Source organism: Heterodontus francisci, chromosome 23 (genome assembly GCF_036365525.1).
Source record: "Heterodontus francisci isolate sHetFra1 chromosome 23, sHetFra1.hap1, whole genome shotgun sequence".
Taxonomy (NCBI): Eukaryota; Metazoa; Chordata; class Chondrichthyes; order Heterodontiformes; family Heterodontidae; genus Heterodontus; species Heterodontus francisci.
The window spans coordinates 53,992,375-54,007,319 of record NC_090393.1 but is presented as its reverse complement, the minus strand read 5'-3'; the positions used below and the strand labels follow the sequence as shown (position 1 = coordinate 54,007,319).

General features: G+C 45.3%; 1 protein-coding gene across 2 annotated transcripts in view; it reads right to left on the bottom strand.

Annotated features, from left to right (window-relative positions):
• Positions 1-14,945, bottom strand: part of lztr1 (leucine zipper like post translational regulator 1) — a 340,836-nt gene that overhangs the window by 44,905 nt on the left and 280,986 nt on the right. For both annotated transcript variants that reach the window (XM_068055296.1, XM_068055295.1), the window contains exons 11-14: positions 12,960-13,070; positions 5,394-5,486; positions 5,032-5,127; positions 1,102-1,264 (exon numbers count right to left, since the gene is read on the bottom strand). In XM_068055296.1, coding sequence (XP_067911397.1) covers positions 1,102-1,264; positions 5,032-5,127; positions 5,394-5,486; positions 12,960-13,070 — 463 coding nt within the window. The remainder of the gene's footprint in view (positions 1-1,101; positions 1,265-5,031; positions 5,128-5,393; positions 5,487-12,959; positions 13,071-14,945) is intronic.

Here is a 14,945-nt window from a genome sequence, read left to right as displayed (position 1 = left end):
CAGTTACATTCGGTTTAAAAAGATCTTCTGTGAGTCTTTCTTGGAATATATTCCTTGTCATATTTATTTTACAGACCTGCGCAAACCCTGCCCAGTATCTCAGTGTTATTTAATCATTTGAGGAATGTACATTATTGCAACATGGAGGAAGATTTAAAGTAAATCAAACTGACAACTCTGTCACAATTACAAGAATCAAACCAACAAGAAATTAATATAACCAGAAAATGCTGGAAATACGCAGCAGGCCAGGCAGCATTATAATGACACTTGCTCACTGCATATTTTGTATATATCATATTTGTGAAAATGGAGAAGTTTGAGAAATTCTGTGGATAAAGGGCAAATTCTGAATTATAGCTTTTAGACAAGATTTTGTTTTTATTCGTTCAGGGGATGTGGGCATTGCTGGCTAGGCCAGCATCTACTGCCCATCCCTAATTGCCCTTCAGAAAGTGGTGGTGGTGAGCTGCCTTCTTGAACTGAAGTCCTTGGGATGTAGGTACACCAACAGCGCTATTAGGAAGGGAGTTCCAGGATTTTGATCCAGCGACAGTGAAGGAACGGCAATATAGTTTCAAGTCAGGATGGTGTGTGACTTGCAGGGGAACTTGCAGGTGGTGGTGTTCCCATGCATCTGCTGCCCTTATTCTTCTAGGTGGTGGAGATCGTGGTTTGGAAGGTGCTGTGGAAGGAGCCTTGGTGAGTTGCTGCAGTGCATCTTGTAGATGGTACACACTGCTACCACTGTGCATCAGTGGTGAAGGGAGTGAATGTTGAAGGGGGTGAATGGGGTGCCAATCAAGTGGGCTGCTTTGTTTTGGATGGTGTCGAGCCCCTCGAGTGTTGTTGGAGCTGCACCCATCCAGGCAAGTGGAGAGTATTCCATCACACTCCTAACTTGTGCCTTGTAGATGGTGGACAGGCATTGGGGAGTCAGAAGGCGAGTTACTCGCCGCAGAATTCCCAGGCTCTGAGCAGAGTTCCCTCAATTCCCCTAAAAATGTCTGAAATTAAGCAGGCGGGGGAGGTTTAATTAAAAAGAAAAATTGCAATAGGCTTTGAAGGGATTTTATTTAGCAGCAAAATACTGAACATTACCTTTCCGTGGGTACTTGATTTTGTCTGTGTAGAGAAACTGCATCAAGATTTCAAACGGCTGTGCCTCAGCTTCACGGATCACCACCTCCAGCTGAAGTAAGGGACTTGGTTTTAGGCTAGTGCCTGCTATTTCTTCTTCAACTGCGGTCTCCTGCTTGGCTTTCTGATGGCCAGGATATACATATATTGGGGTAAAATATTAAAATCAGCGTCAAATTCATAGTATAGGAAGAAATTGGTTATTTGCTAATTGACACTGAGAAAACATTCACAATTGCCATTATTTTCCCCATTGGCAGTAGAATAAAATAAAGGGCAATATAAATACCATAATAAATTGGCACCAACGACGTAGGAAGGAAGGGTGGCACAGATGTTAGAAGTGAGTTTAGGGAGTTAGGCTGGAAGCTGAAAGCTCGGACGGACAGAGTTGTTATCTCTGGTTTGTTGCCGGCGCCACGTGATAGTGAGGCTAGGAATAGGGAGAGAGCACAGCTGAACACGTGGCTGCAGGAATGGTGTAGGAGGGAGGGCTTCCAGTTCTTGGATAATTGGACTGCATTCTGGGGAAGATGGGACCTGTTCAAACAGGACGGGCTGCATCTGAACCAGAGGGGCACCAATATCCTGGGAGGGAGGTTTGCTAGTACTGTTCGGGAGGGTTTAAACTAGTTTGGGAGGGGGATGGGAACCGGACTTGTAATCCAGGGACCAGTGGGTCCACTCAGAAAGACAAAGAGTGTAGTGAGGTATTGGGGAAGGTAGCACTGTCGCAGAGGACAGATGGGCACGGAGAAGGGTTAAAGTGCGTATACTTCAACGCAAGAAGCATCAGGAATAAGGTGAGTGAATTGAAGGCGTGGATGGGCACTTGGGACTACGATGTTGTGGCCATCACTGAAACGTGGATAGGTGAGGGGGAGGAATGGTTTTTGGAGGTACCTGGTTATAGATGTTTTCATAAGATTAGGAATGGTGGTAAAAGAGGTGGGGGGGTGGCATTGTTAGTTAGAAATAGTGTAACAACTGCTGAAAGAATTTTCGAGGAGGATCTGCCGACTGAGGCACTGTGGGTTGAGGTCAGGAACAGGAAAGGAGCAGTCACCTTGATGGGAGTTTTCTATAGGCCCCCCAATAGCAGCAGGGAGGTGGAAGAGCAGATTGGGAAACAGATTTTGGAAAGGAGCAGAAGTCACAGGGTAGTAATTATGGGGGATTTCAACTTCCCAAATATTGATTGGCAACTCTTTAGATCGAATAGTTTGGATGGGGTAGTGTTTGTGCAGTATGTCCAGGAAGCTTTTCTGACTCAGTATGTAGACTGCCCGACCAGAGGGGAGGCAATATTGGATTTGGTACTAGGTAATGAACCAGGGCAAGTGATAGAGCTGTTGGTGGGCGAGCACTTTGGAGATAGTGATCACAATTCTGTAGCATTCACTGTGGTAATGGAGAGGGATAGGTATGTGCAACAGGGCAAGGTTTACAATTGGGGGAAGGGTAGATATGATGCTGTCAGGCAGGAACTGAGGAGCATAAGTTGGGAGCATATGCTGGCAGGGAAGGGCACGGTCGAAATGTGGAACTTTTTCAAGGAGCAGATAGTAGGGGCCATTGATAAGCATGTCCCTGTCAGACAGGGAAGGGATGGTCATGTGAGGGAACCGTGGTTGACAAGAGAGGTTGAGAGTCTTGTTAGGAAGAAGAAGGATGCGTATATAAAGTTGAGGAAAAAGGGCACAGGCATAGCTCTGGAGGGATACAAGATGGCCAGGAAGGATCTGAAGAAAGGGATTAGGAGAGCTAAGAGAGGGCATGAAAAATGCTTGGCGGGTAGGATAAAAGAAAACCCCAAGGCCTTTTACGCGTATGTCAGAAATATGAGGATGACTAGGGGGACCGTAGGTCCGGTCAAGGACAATAGCGGGAGACTGTGTGTTGAGCCGGAAGAGATAAGTGAGGTTTTGAATGAGTACTTCTCTTCGGTATTTACAAATGAGAAGGGGTGTATTACTGAAGAGGACGGTGGGAAGCAGACTGGTAAGCTCGAGGAAGTGCTCGTTAGGAGGGAAGATGTGTTGGGGTTTTTGAATAACTTGAAGATAGACAAGTCTCCCGGGCCTGACGGGGTATATCCAAGGATGTTATGGGAAGCAAGGGATGAAATTGCAGAGCCGCTGGCAATGATCTTTTCATCTTCTCTGCTGACGGGGGTGGTACCAGGTGATTGGAGGGTGGCGAATGTTGTGCCCCTGTTCAAGAAAGGGAATAGGAACAACCCTGGGAATTACAGGCCAGTTAGTCTTACTTCGGTGGTAGGCAAGTTGATGGAAAAGGTGCTGAGGGATAGGATTTCTGAGCATCTGGAAAGACACTGCTTGATTCGGGACAGTCAGCACGGTTTTGTGAGGGGTAGGTCTTGCCTCACAAGCCTGATTGAATTCTTTGAGCAGGTGACCAAGCAAGTGGATGAGGGTAAACCAGTGGATGTGGTGTACATGGATTTTAGTAAGGCATTTGATAAGGTCCCCCATGGTAGACTTATGGAGAAAGTCAGGAGGCATGGGATAGTGGGGAATGTGGCCAGTTGGATTAAGAATTGGCTAACTGATAGAAGGCAGAGAGTGGTCTTAGATGGTAAATACTCAGCCTGGAGCCCAGTTACCAGTGGCGTGCCGCAGGGATCAGTTCTGGGTCCTCTCCTGTTTGTGATTTTTATTAACGACTTGGATGAGGAAGTCGAAGGGTGGGTCAGTAAATTTGCAGATGATACAAAGGTTGGTGGAGTTGTGGATACCGAGGAGGGCTATTGTCGTCTGCAAAGGGACTTGGATAGGTTGCAGTGCTGGGCTGAAAAGTGGCAGATGGAGTTTAACCCTGAAAAGTGTGAGGTCGTCCATTTTGGAAGGACAAACATGAATGCAAAATACTGGGTTAACGGTAGGGTTCTTGGGCATGTGGAGGAGCAGAGAGACCTTGGGGTCTATGTGCATAGATCATTGAAAGTTGCAAGTCAAGTGGATAGGGCTGTGAAGAAGGCATATGGGGTGTTAGCGTTCATTAGCAGAGGGATTGAATTTAAGAGCCGTGAGGTGATGATGCAGCTGTACAGGACCTTGGTAAGGCCTCATTTGGAGTACTGTGTGCAGTTCTGGTCGCCTCATTTTAGGAAGGATGTGGAAGCCTTGGAGAGGGTGCAGAGGAGATTTACCAGGATGTTGCCTGGAATGGAGAATAAGTCTTACGAGGAAAGGCTGAACATTCTAGGCCTCTTCTCATTAGAAAGGAGAAGGATGAGGGGTGACATGATAGAGGTTTATAAGATGATCAGGGGAATAGATAGGGTAGACAGTCAGAAACTTTTTCCCCGGGTGGAGCAAAGCGTTACAAGGGGTCATAAATTTAAGGTGAAGGGTGGGAGATATAAGGGGGATGTCAGGGGAAGGTTCTTTACCCAGAGAGTGGTCGAGGCATGGAATGCCTTGCCCGGGGAAGTTGTTGAGTCAGAAACTTTAGGGACTTTCAAAAGGCTTTTGGATAGGTATATGGATAAAGGAGAATGATGGGGTATAGATTAAATTGTCCTTGACAGAGGACAAAGGATCGGCACAACATTGTGGGCCGAAGGGCCTGTTCTGTGCTGTATGTTCTATGTTCTATGTTCTATGTTCTATGTAAATGGAACAGAATTACGACAAGGTAACTCGGGACTCCCAGAAGTAATAATGGAGTCAACTCTAGCATTATCTAAGAGGTGTAGAAAAGCAATTAAAAAAGGCAGGATATGCATAATGCATTGGTTATATCACACATCAGTGAGACTTTTAAACGATGCAGTCTTCAACAATATTTGGGATAGCAGCTCTGCAAAACACAATAAAGGCTTTTCAACAGGCCTAGAGTATTTTAATTAATGTACAGATTACATACCTGCTTCAGCCAATCTCTGGCCTGGGTAATTTTCTTTCTTAACCATTTGCTTCGAGCCGTGACAAGTGCTATATGCCCTTTAACTCGCTCTTCTTTCTGGTACCAGGTCAGACAAAATGATGATTAATACACCACCCTTAGGACACATCATCAACTAGGGTAGATGGGGTCTTAAATAATGATAAAACCTATTGAAGAATTACCTGATGCACTGAATCACACCAAGTTCGAGAACTGAAAGGACAAAACTAACACCTTGCATCACTCAAACCTTCAAAACACACTTTCCCGTCCTTCAATAACCAAATTTCAACACTGTTGAAAATGCTGGTGTGAATCAGGATTAGTATCAAATCTCCTACCTCTCCTAGGATGAATTCCACATCACAGAACTGCCTGTTCTCCCACAGCCTCCCATAGTCTTCATGTAAAGTGCATTTTGGATAACAGGAAAACTGAAATTGAAAGACAGGGATTTTAATATGTAAGTTGTAAGTGCTGCATACTGACAACACATAGAATTACATAAAATACATACAGCACAGATACAGGCCATTCGGACCAACTAGTATTTGCTAGTGTTTACACTACTCACGAGTTTCCTCCTATTCCACCTACCTCGTCGCAGCCTTTCAGCATATCTTTCTATTCCCTTTTCTCTCATGTATCCTACTTTTCGTTTGAAAGCATCTAAGCCATTTGCTTAAACCACCTCCTATAATAACGAGTTCCACTTTCTAACTATTCACTAAATAAAGGAATTTCTCCTTATTTCCCTATTGTATTGTAACCATCTTGTATTTATGGCCCCTAGTTTTGGATTCTCCTACAAGTGAAAACATACTCCCCACATCTACCCTGTACAACACATTCATAATTTTTTAGAAATGTACCAGCAGTTCTCTCAGTCTCTTTTATAAAGAAAAAAGCCCCGTTCAATCTTTCCCGATAGCTGAAATCGCTGAGTTGTGGTACAATTCTTGTCAACCTTCTTTGCACTTTCTCCAGTGCTTCTATAACCTTTTTATTGTATGGAGACTAGAACTGTGCACTGTACTCCAAGTGTGGCCTGACCAAGGTCCTATACAAGTTTAAAATAACTTCACTACTTTTGAATCTATATGCCCAGAAGTAAATTCCAGTGCTTTAACATTAATTGTTTTGCTGACCTGTGATGCTGCTTTTAATTATTTGTTCACTTGTACCCTTAGATGCCTTTGCTCTTCTACCCCATTTAATTTATTTTCTAAGGTGTAGGTGATGTTTCTGTTTTTCCGACTGAAGTGCATCACCTATCAGCTTCCGCAGCATCGAGAGACTAAACACTGAACAAGAAAGTTCAAAAAAAGTGAATGGGTGCAAACTTCATCTACGTAGCACCTCCTCCAGCAGTGCTTCGGAAGCCGACCCCCCCTCCTCTAGGGCATGCACAGTGCATCAACAGCCACTTCTGGTGTGTGTGCCATCCTGAAAAGGGCACCTGCCCGGGTCGCCCCCACATGCGTTGGAAACAGAAGAATCAGTGCTCAAATCTGATCCATGCAGGTCCACTGTCTCAATTCATAAATCAATCACCAAAGATCAGGCATTCAGCTGCAAGCGGGACCCAGCATTACTTAAAGGGCCAGGCACCCAAATTGCAAGTAAGGTAATTTTGAATAACTTCTGCTATTGCAAAGTGTCTGGAAGTATTGTGGATTGTTGTTGGAGGTGTTGTGGTGAAATCCTGGATTTGGCAGGGAGTGTTGCTGTAGCCTCAGAGAGGGCAGATGATTAGATAACCTGTCCACTCAAAGGCTGCAACAAGTATGGAAGCTGTAGCTGCAGTGCCTGTAGATCTGCAGCACGACAGGAAGATGGAGCAGGGACTGCAGAGAGGGCAAGCTCTGCGCAATGCCCTCTGCAAGGTTTGAGCTGGACTCTTCCATGCTCCTTGGCAGTGACAGGAGACTGTCTGACAGGCTAGCCAATGCACCAACATCTCAATATGCAAGCCCATCAGCGTTCTCCTGTATGCCCAATCGAGGTCCTCATCTGAGTTTTCTGTAGCAAGGCTGGTCTACAACCTCATCCTCCAGTGAACTGGAAAATGAACTATCCTTTAACCCCTGGCCTGGCTGCAGCTCACTCATGCCTAGTCGCTCACCACGTGCTGGTCCCAACTCTAAACTAGCCTCCAAAGTACATGCAGTGCCAGTATCTGGGCTGGCAGCTCAGAGTGCCGGATCAAGTGATGGGGCCACTTCAGCAGTGCTGTGTTATAGCTATTGCTCCTCCTCCTGGGGGATGCCTTGGCTGGGCAGGCACCCATACTTGAATATCTGAAGGCAGAAAATCAGAGGGGGAAGACTGGGGTTTGAAGCAAGAGTTCCACAACCACACCATCTGCAGCTTGCTGATCGCGCAAGACAGTAGGATGAGGGTGAGCTGGGAGTTGGGAAGGGGCAGAGGCAAGAACTTAGTGTCATCCTCAATGCTCTCAACAATGCTGGAGGAATGTGTTATGAAGGTGCTTCTTTTTTTTTGAGGAATTCATAGTCAAACTGAAGAAATGTTGGACAAGTTTTTTCCTTCCCAAGACAGTCATCAAGGGGATACAAAGAACTGGTTTAGCAACAATGTTTACGGGTTGTCACATGACAAGTTCAAAATAGAACAGAAACCCTGGTAATAAGGGAGGATGTGGGCAGAGAAGTGACAGGCGCCCTTGATAGGACAAGCCTGGGAGCAACAGCGTGCACCTGAGAGGACAGCAAACTCAAACTTTTGGGTGTGTGTCAGTGTATTGTACCTTCTGGAATGAGATAAAGTTAGCTCCTGCTTGCTGCTGAAGAAGTGTCAAGGAAGGAGAGAAGACCACAACTCAGGCGGCACAGTGGTTAGCACCGCAGCCTCACAGCTCCAGCGACTCGGGTTCAATTCTGGGTACTGCCTGTGCGGAGTTTGCAAGTTCTCCCTGTGACCGCGTGGGCTTTCGCGGGTGCTCCGGTTTCCTCCCACAGTCAAAGACTTGCAGGTTGATAGGTAAATTGGCCATTATAAATTGCCCCTAGTATAGGTAGGTGGTGGGGGAATTGAGGGAAGGTGGGGATGTGGTAGGAATATGGGATTAATGTAGGATTAGTATAAATGGGTGGTTGATGGTCGGCACAGACTCGGTGGGCCAAAGGGCCTGTTTCAGTGCTGTATCTCTAAATAAAATAAATAAAAATAAATAAATAAAACCCAGCTCGCTTTCCAGCAACTCTCTAAAAGATCTTGAGACATCCACTGTGTCAATTCATCTGGTCTCCTGTCTTTGAAGAAAAGCCTGCTAAATTAATTCTCAACACCGCCCGAAAAGAACTGTCCTAAAAGATCACAGTGACCCATCTACGTGTTCTCGGAAGTTAGACTGTATGCCAGTGTTGGAACACTATACATCTCATCCGCTTGTGTGCGTGTGTGTGCGTGTGTGTGCGTGTGTGTGCGTGCGCGCGCGCGAGGGAGAGAGGGAGCGAGGGGCTAAGGTAAAAAGGGGGCGTTACAATTTCAGTCTGCGTCTTTATGCTTTACTTCATTACTGGTTAAGACTCGTTTTATTACAAACTGATAATTTGGTTGTTCATTAAAGAAACCTGGTTACTGTGTTCTATTCTGGGAAAAATATAGTATATGATTTGACCATATCGGTCGCAGTGGCAAAATTTAAAATATATGTCGTGACCTGTGGGGAAGTGGGAGTAGAATAGACAGTACACTCCTCCCACCTCGGTCGTAACAATAAGGCAATAACATACAGTCATCCTCAATGCTCTCAACGATGCCGGATACCAGGAGCTCTGTTGCAGCCAGCCCCATGGTCATAAAGTCAGAGTTATACAGCACAGAAACAGGCCCTTCGGCCCATCGTGTCCACACCGGCCTTCAAGCACCTATCTATTTTAATCCCATTTTCCAGCACCTGGCCCGTAGCCTTGTATGCTATGGCATTTCAGGTGTTCATCTAAATACAGTACTTATGTGGCTGGCCCAGTTCAGTTTCTGAGCAATGATGACCCCCAGGATGTTGGTGGATGGATTCAGCAATGGTAATGTTGTTGAATATCAAGGGGAGGTGGTTAGACACTCACTAGTTGGAGATCTTCATTGCCTGGCACTTGTGTGGCATAGATGGAACTTTATCAGCCCATGCCTGAATGTGGTCCAGGTCTTCCTGCATGCAGGCATGGTCTGATTCCTTATCTGAGGAGATGCAAACGGAACTGAACACTGTGCAATCATCAGCAAACATCATGGTGGAGGGAAGGCCAGTGATGAAGAGCTGAAGATGGTTAGGCTTAGGACACTGCCCTGAGGAACACCTGCAGCAATGTCCTGGGGTTGAGATGATTGGCCACCGACAACCACAACTATCTTCATTTGTGCTAGGTATGAGTCCAGCCAGTGTAGAGCTTTCCCCAACGCGATTCCCATTAACTTCAATTTTATTAGGGCTGCTTGATGCCACACTCGGTCAAATGTTGCCTTGATGTCAAGGGCAGTCACTACCCTCACCTCTGGAATTCAGTTCCTTTGTCCATGTTTGGACCAAGGTTGTAATGAGCTCTGGAGCCAAGTGGTCCTGGAGGAGAACAAACTGAGAATCAGTGAGCAGGTTATTGGTGAGTAAGTTCTAATTGATAGCACTGTGCTGGTGATCAAGAGTAGACTGATGGAGCGGTATTTGGCCGGACTGAAATCGTCCTGCTTTTCGTGGATAGGACACACCTGGGTAATGTTCCACTTTGTCAGGTAGATGCCAGTGGTGTAGCTGCACTGGGAACAACTTGGCTGGAGGTGTGGCTAGTTCTGGAGCACAAGTCTTTTGCACTACAGCTAGGATATTGTCAGGGCGCATAGCCCTGGCTGTATTCAGCGCACTCAGCTATTTCTTGATATCACATGGAGTGATTCGAATTGGTTGAAGTCTGGCATCTGTGATGCTGGGAACCTCAGGAGGAGGCAGAGATGGATCATCCACTGTGCACCTCTGGTTGAAGATGGCTGCAAATGCTTCAGTCTTGGCTTTTACACTCATGTGCTCATTGAGGATGAAAGTGCTCATAAAGGATGCGAATGTTCATGGAGCCTCCTCCTCCCATTAGCTGCGTAACTGTCTATCACCATTCATGACTGGACGTGGCAGGACTGAGGAGTTTTGATCTGATCCATTGGTTGTGGGATTGCCTATCTCTGTCTCTAGCATGCTGCTTCCTGCCTGTAGTCCTGCGTTGTTGCTTCACCAGGTTATCACCTCATTTTCAAGTACACCTGATGATGCTCCTAGCATGCTCTTCTATGCTCATCACTGAACCAAGGTTGATTCCTTGGCTTTTGATAATGGCAGAGTGAGGGATATGGCAGGCTAGAAAATTACACATTGTGGTGGAATACAATTTTGTTGCTGCTGATGGCCTACAATACCTCATGGATGTCCAGTTTTCTTCTGCTAGATCTGTTCTGAATCTATACCATTTATTCGTTCATGGGATGTGGGCATCGCTGGCTAGGCCGGTATTTATTGCCCATCCCTAAATTTTTTTTCTTTTATGATTCGTTCGTGGGATGTGGGCATCGCTGGCTAGGCCAGCATTATTGTCCATCCCTAATTGCCCTTCAGAAGGTGGTGGTGAGCTGCATTCTTGAACTGCTGCAGCCCTTGGGGTTCCCTTGTAAGGAAGGGAGTTCCAGGATTTTGGCCCTGCGCCAGTGAAGGAACAGTGATATAGTCCGAAGTCAGAATGGTGTGTGACTTGGAGGGGAACTTGCAAGTGGTCGTGTTCCCATGCATCTGCTGCCCTTGTCCTTCTAGGTGGCAGAGGTCATGGGTTTGGAAGTTGCTGTCGAAGGAGCCTTGGTTAGTTGCTGGAGAGCTATCTCCTCTGCAGAGTTCAGGAGACGCAGTTGCCCTAATAACCTGACAGGTCTGCTCTACTCCCTTTTATTGTGTGTCACCTTGTCCAGCAAGAGATAGGGAAAAATGTCAGTGATTGTGTTGCATTGTTTGGATGATGTGCCTGTCACAGCTGAACAGCCCTATAGCTGAATAGCTGTGGGTATGTGAAGGCAGCGAGAGGTGGGTGCGAGGGTGGCAGTATTGGTAGATGTGTGAGGGTGAGGTGGAGTATCTGGATGTCAGGCATAAATCCTAAGTGCCAGGGGCTGCTGATGAGTGAGTGAGTTTTGGTGCACTGAGCAAGGTGGTGGTGAAGTAGGTAGATGTCATGTGAAGATGCATTCATTGACTTTGACCACCTGTAATGAGGTCATTAAGACTTGTTGTGACGCTGCTGCCAGGTCCTCATCTCCAGATGCCAGGAATTGATCTCCCTTGCCACCTACTCCCAATTCCTTCTGAGGGTGGTGCTTGAGGGACTCCTGCCTCCCTGCAGAATCACACCATCTTTCCTCCTGTCCACCTCCACCACTAAGACCTCCTGTGCCACATCTGACCTAGGAACCCTCCCCTCCCCACAGCCTTGGTGTTCCATTTTCCTTGTATAGAATTGCAGCAAAGGTATTGAGCCACAGCCTCTTGTCATTCAGTGCAGCTACCCCTTAAGAGGGATAGACTGCCTTTAAGAACAGAAGGTTGGATGCACCATGTGCTCTCAGCAAAACACTACTAGGACCCTGCTAAGCACAGAGGAGGCGGCAGTGCGGGAGCCACTTGGCCCAATGCTACAATCACACCAAATTAGTGCGCTGCCCTCCTCTAATGTAACTGGCACCACAGGCCGCGAATCGTGATCCCCATGCCTCATTTTCGGTGCTATCCAATTATTAGCCCAAAGTTTAAAAAAAAACTAGTTAAATTAAGGGCAAACAAAAAAATTTAAATATTGATTCACATTTCTAAAAGTATTGCAAATGAAGTGGCTGCAATTATTTGATTAAAAATACTTTCTTATAACTATATAAAAAAAAAATCAAGCCATGATGCTTGCATACATATGATTTTTTAAAATCGTTCTTGGGATGTGAGCGTCGCTGGCAAGGCCAGCATTTATTTCCCATCCCTAATTGCCCTTGAGAAGGGGGCGGTGAGCAGCCTTCTTGAACCACTACAGTCATGTGGTGCAGTTACACCCACAATGCTTTCTGTAGCAGTTTGATACAACTGAGTGACTTGCGACGCCATTTCAGAGGGCAGTTAAGAGTCAACCACATTGCTGTGGATCTGGGGTCATGTATTGGCCAAATCAGGCAAGAATGGCAGATTGCCTCCTCTGAAGGGCACTAGTGAACCAGATGGGTTTTTATAACAATTCAGTAGTTTCATGATCATTAATAAGACTAGCACTTTATTGCAGATTTATTAATTGAATTTAAATTCCCCCAGTTGCTGTGGTGGGATTTGAACTTGTGTCTCTGGAGCATTAGGTCAGGTCTCCGGATTACGATTTTGATAACCTTACACGCTATGATCCAGTAATGGTGCTCACATTCTTTTTTTGTTGTTCTTCAATGCTGTAGGAATTCAGCTTTTAAAACTAAATAAAAAATATACAATAATGGCAGTACAAATTATGCAGCATAGTAATTTTGCCGAAGTCACATAGTGCAGTATAACTATAGTGAGCCGTGTGAATGTCCAGGATCTCTAAGTTTCTTCATACGTTTAGTTCTGCAAGGAATGATTACTCAAAGGTACTTGAAAGCAGCGATATACATTAAAGTTTACTGAACATGCACAACCATCTTCAGCTTCACTTTTATAATTTAGAGTACAATTTAACTTCAGTGCTTTAGCCTTGTCGCATATTCCTAACTATCCATTCCTCAAGATTTAGTGCCCACCTTTAGCATCAGGCACCACTTGTTTTATAAAATAGAAACTAATATGCATAGCTGCCAATGTGTGTAACTGCATGTGCTTGTATATAAGCGCCTGGCGCATTGCTTACCTGAAACCGATACATCTCTCCACTCCTCACATTGTTGTCCACTGTCCCACCAAAGATATACATAGCGTCGGAAATAACTGCTGCAGCATGGAAAAGTCTTCCACTGGGCATCTGCGAATTGAAAGGATGAAAACATTTCACGGCTGAAGTAACTTTGAAGATTACTTATCTACTCTTTCCTCCACTGTTGGGGAAAAATCTTTTATGGGGGTGGGATACCAGGTAGAAGAGATGAGAGAGGGATGGTGTCACTGTGAATGGAATCGGAAGGACTTTAATTTTATGCATCCACTATCAACATGAAGTGCTGTCAAATCAAGTTACAGATAAAGTTTCCTCTATTCAGCCACATCAAGCACTTCTGACTGAGTTGGATATAGCACAAACTGAATGCATTTATAAAATCTCTGTTCTGCTCCATCAGTATACAAGTGTGCACCAACCCCAAACTTGACTGCATGCCTAATATTTCATTTTTTCCCATCATTGTGATAACAAAATAAAACATTTTTCTCTTTCCCCTCACCCATCACTATTTCCAGTTCCCACATTATGCTACCACCAATGCTTGATCCCAAAAGGGAATGGCAGGGGTTGGGGGGTGGGTAAAGAATGGAGATGAAGAGAACATGTGGACAGACTTTCCATAATCCATCCCGACTATTTTGTCCCCCTAAAAGCATGCCCCAGCTAATGGACGCCCTCACCCTCTGGGGTAGAAAATTCCAAAAATTCACAACCCTCTGATTGAAGAAATTTCTCCTCAACTCAGTCCTAAATAGTTGACCATTTATTCCGAGACGGTGTCCTCTAGTTCTACACTCCCAGCCAAGGGAAACATCCTCCCAGGATCTACCCTGTCAAGCCCTTTAAGAATTTTATATTTTTCAATTAGATCACTTCTCATTCTTCTAAATAGGAAACATTAAGCATAGTCTACTTAATTGCTCCTCATAAGACAATCAGGAATCAGACTAGTAAACCTTTGTCATAATCCCTCTAAGTATACATTTCCTTAAGAAAGGAGACCAAAACTGAACACAATACTCCAGGCATGGTCTCACCAAGGACCTATAAAATTGCAAAGACTTCTTTACTCGTAATACTTCAATCCCTTTGCAACAAAGGGCAACATACCATTTCCTTTCCTAATTGCTTGTTGTGTCAACCGTGATTCAGTTGGTAGCACTCTTGCCTCTGAGTCAGAAGGTTATAGGTTCCACTCCAGGGCTTGAGCATAAAAATCAAGGCTGACGCTCCAGTGCAGTACTGAGGGAGCACTGCACTGTTGAAGGTGCTGTCTTTCGGATAAGATATTAGGAGGACACAAAAGTTCCCACGGCACTATTTCAAAGAAGAGCAGGGGAATTATCCCGTGTCCCTGAATCAACATCACAAAAACAGATTATCTTGTCTTGTCTGCTATTTGTGGGAGCTTGATATGCACAAACTGACTGAATTAGTGAATGAATGCTTCCTACAACAGTGACTGAACTTCAAAAGTACTTCATTGGTTGTGAAGCACTTTGGGACGTCCTGTGGTCGTGAAAGGCATAGGAACAGGAATAGGTAATTCAGCCCCTCGAGCCTATTCCGCCATTTAATGACACAGAATCATAGAAAGTTAATGGCACAGAAAGAGGCCACTTGGCCAAAAAAAAGCCACCCAGCCTAATCCCACTTCCAGCATTTAGTCTGTAGCCCAACAAGTTATGGCACCTCAGGTGCACATCCAGGCACCTTTTAAATGAGATGAGGTTTTCTGCCTCTACCACCCTTTCAGGCAGTGTGTTCCAGACTCCTACCACCCTCTGGGTGACAAAATAATGTCCTCATCTCCCCTCTAATTCTTCTACCAATCACTTTAAATTTATGTCCCTAGTCACTTAACCCTCTGGTAAGATAAATATGCCCTTCCCATCCACTCTATCCAGGTCCCACACAGCCTTGTACATCTCAATCAAATCTCCCCTCAGCCTTCTCTGT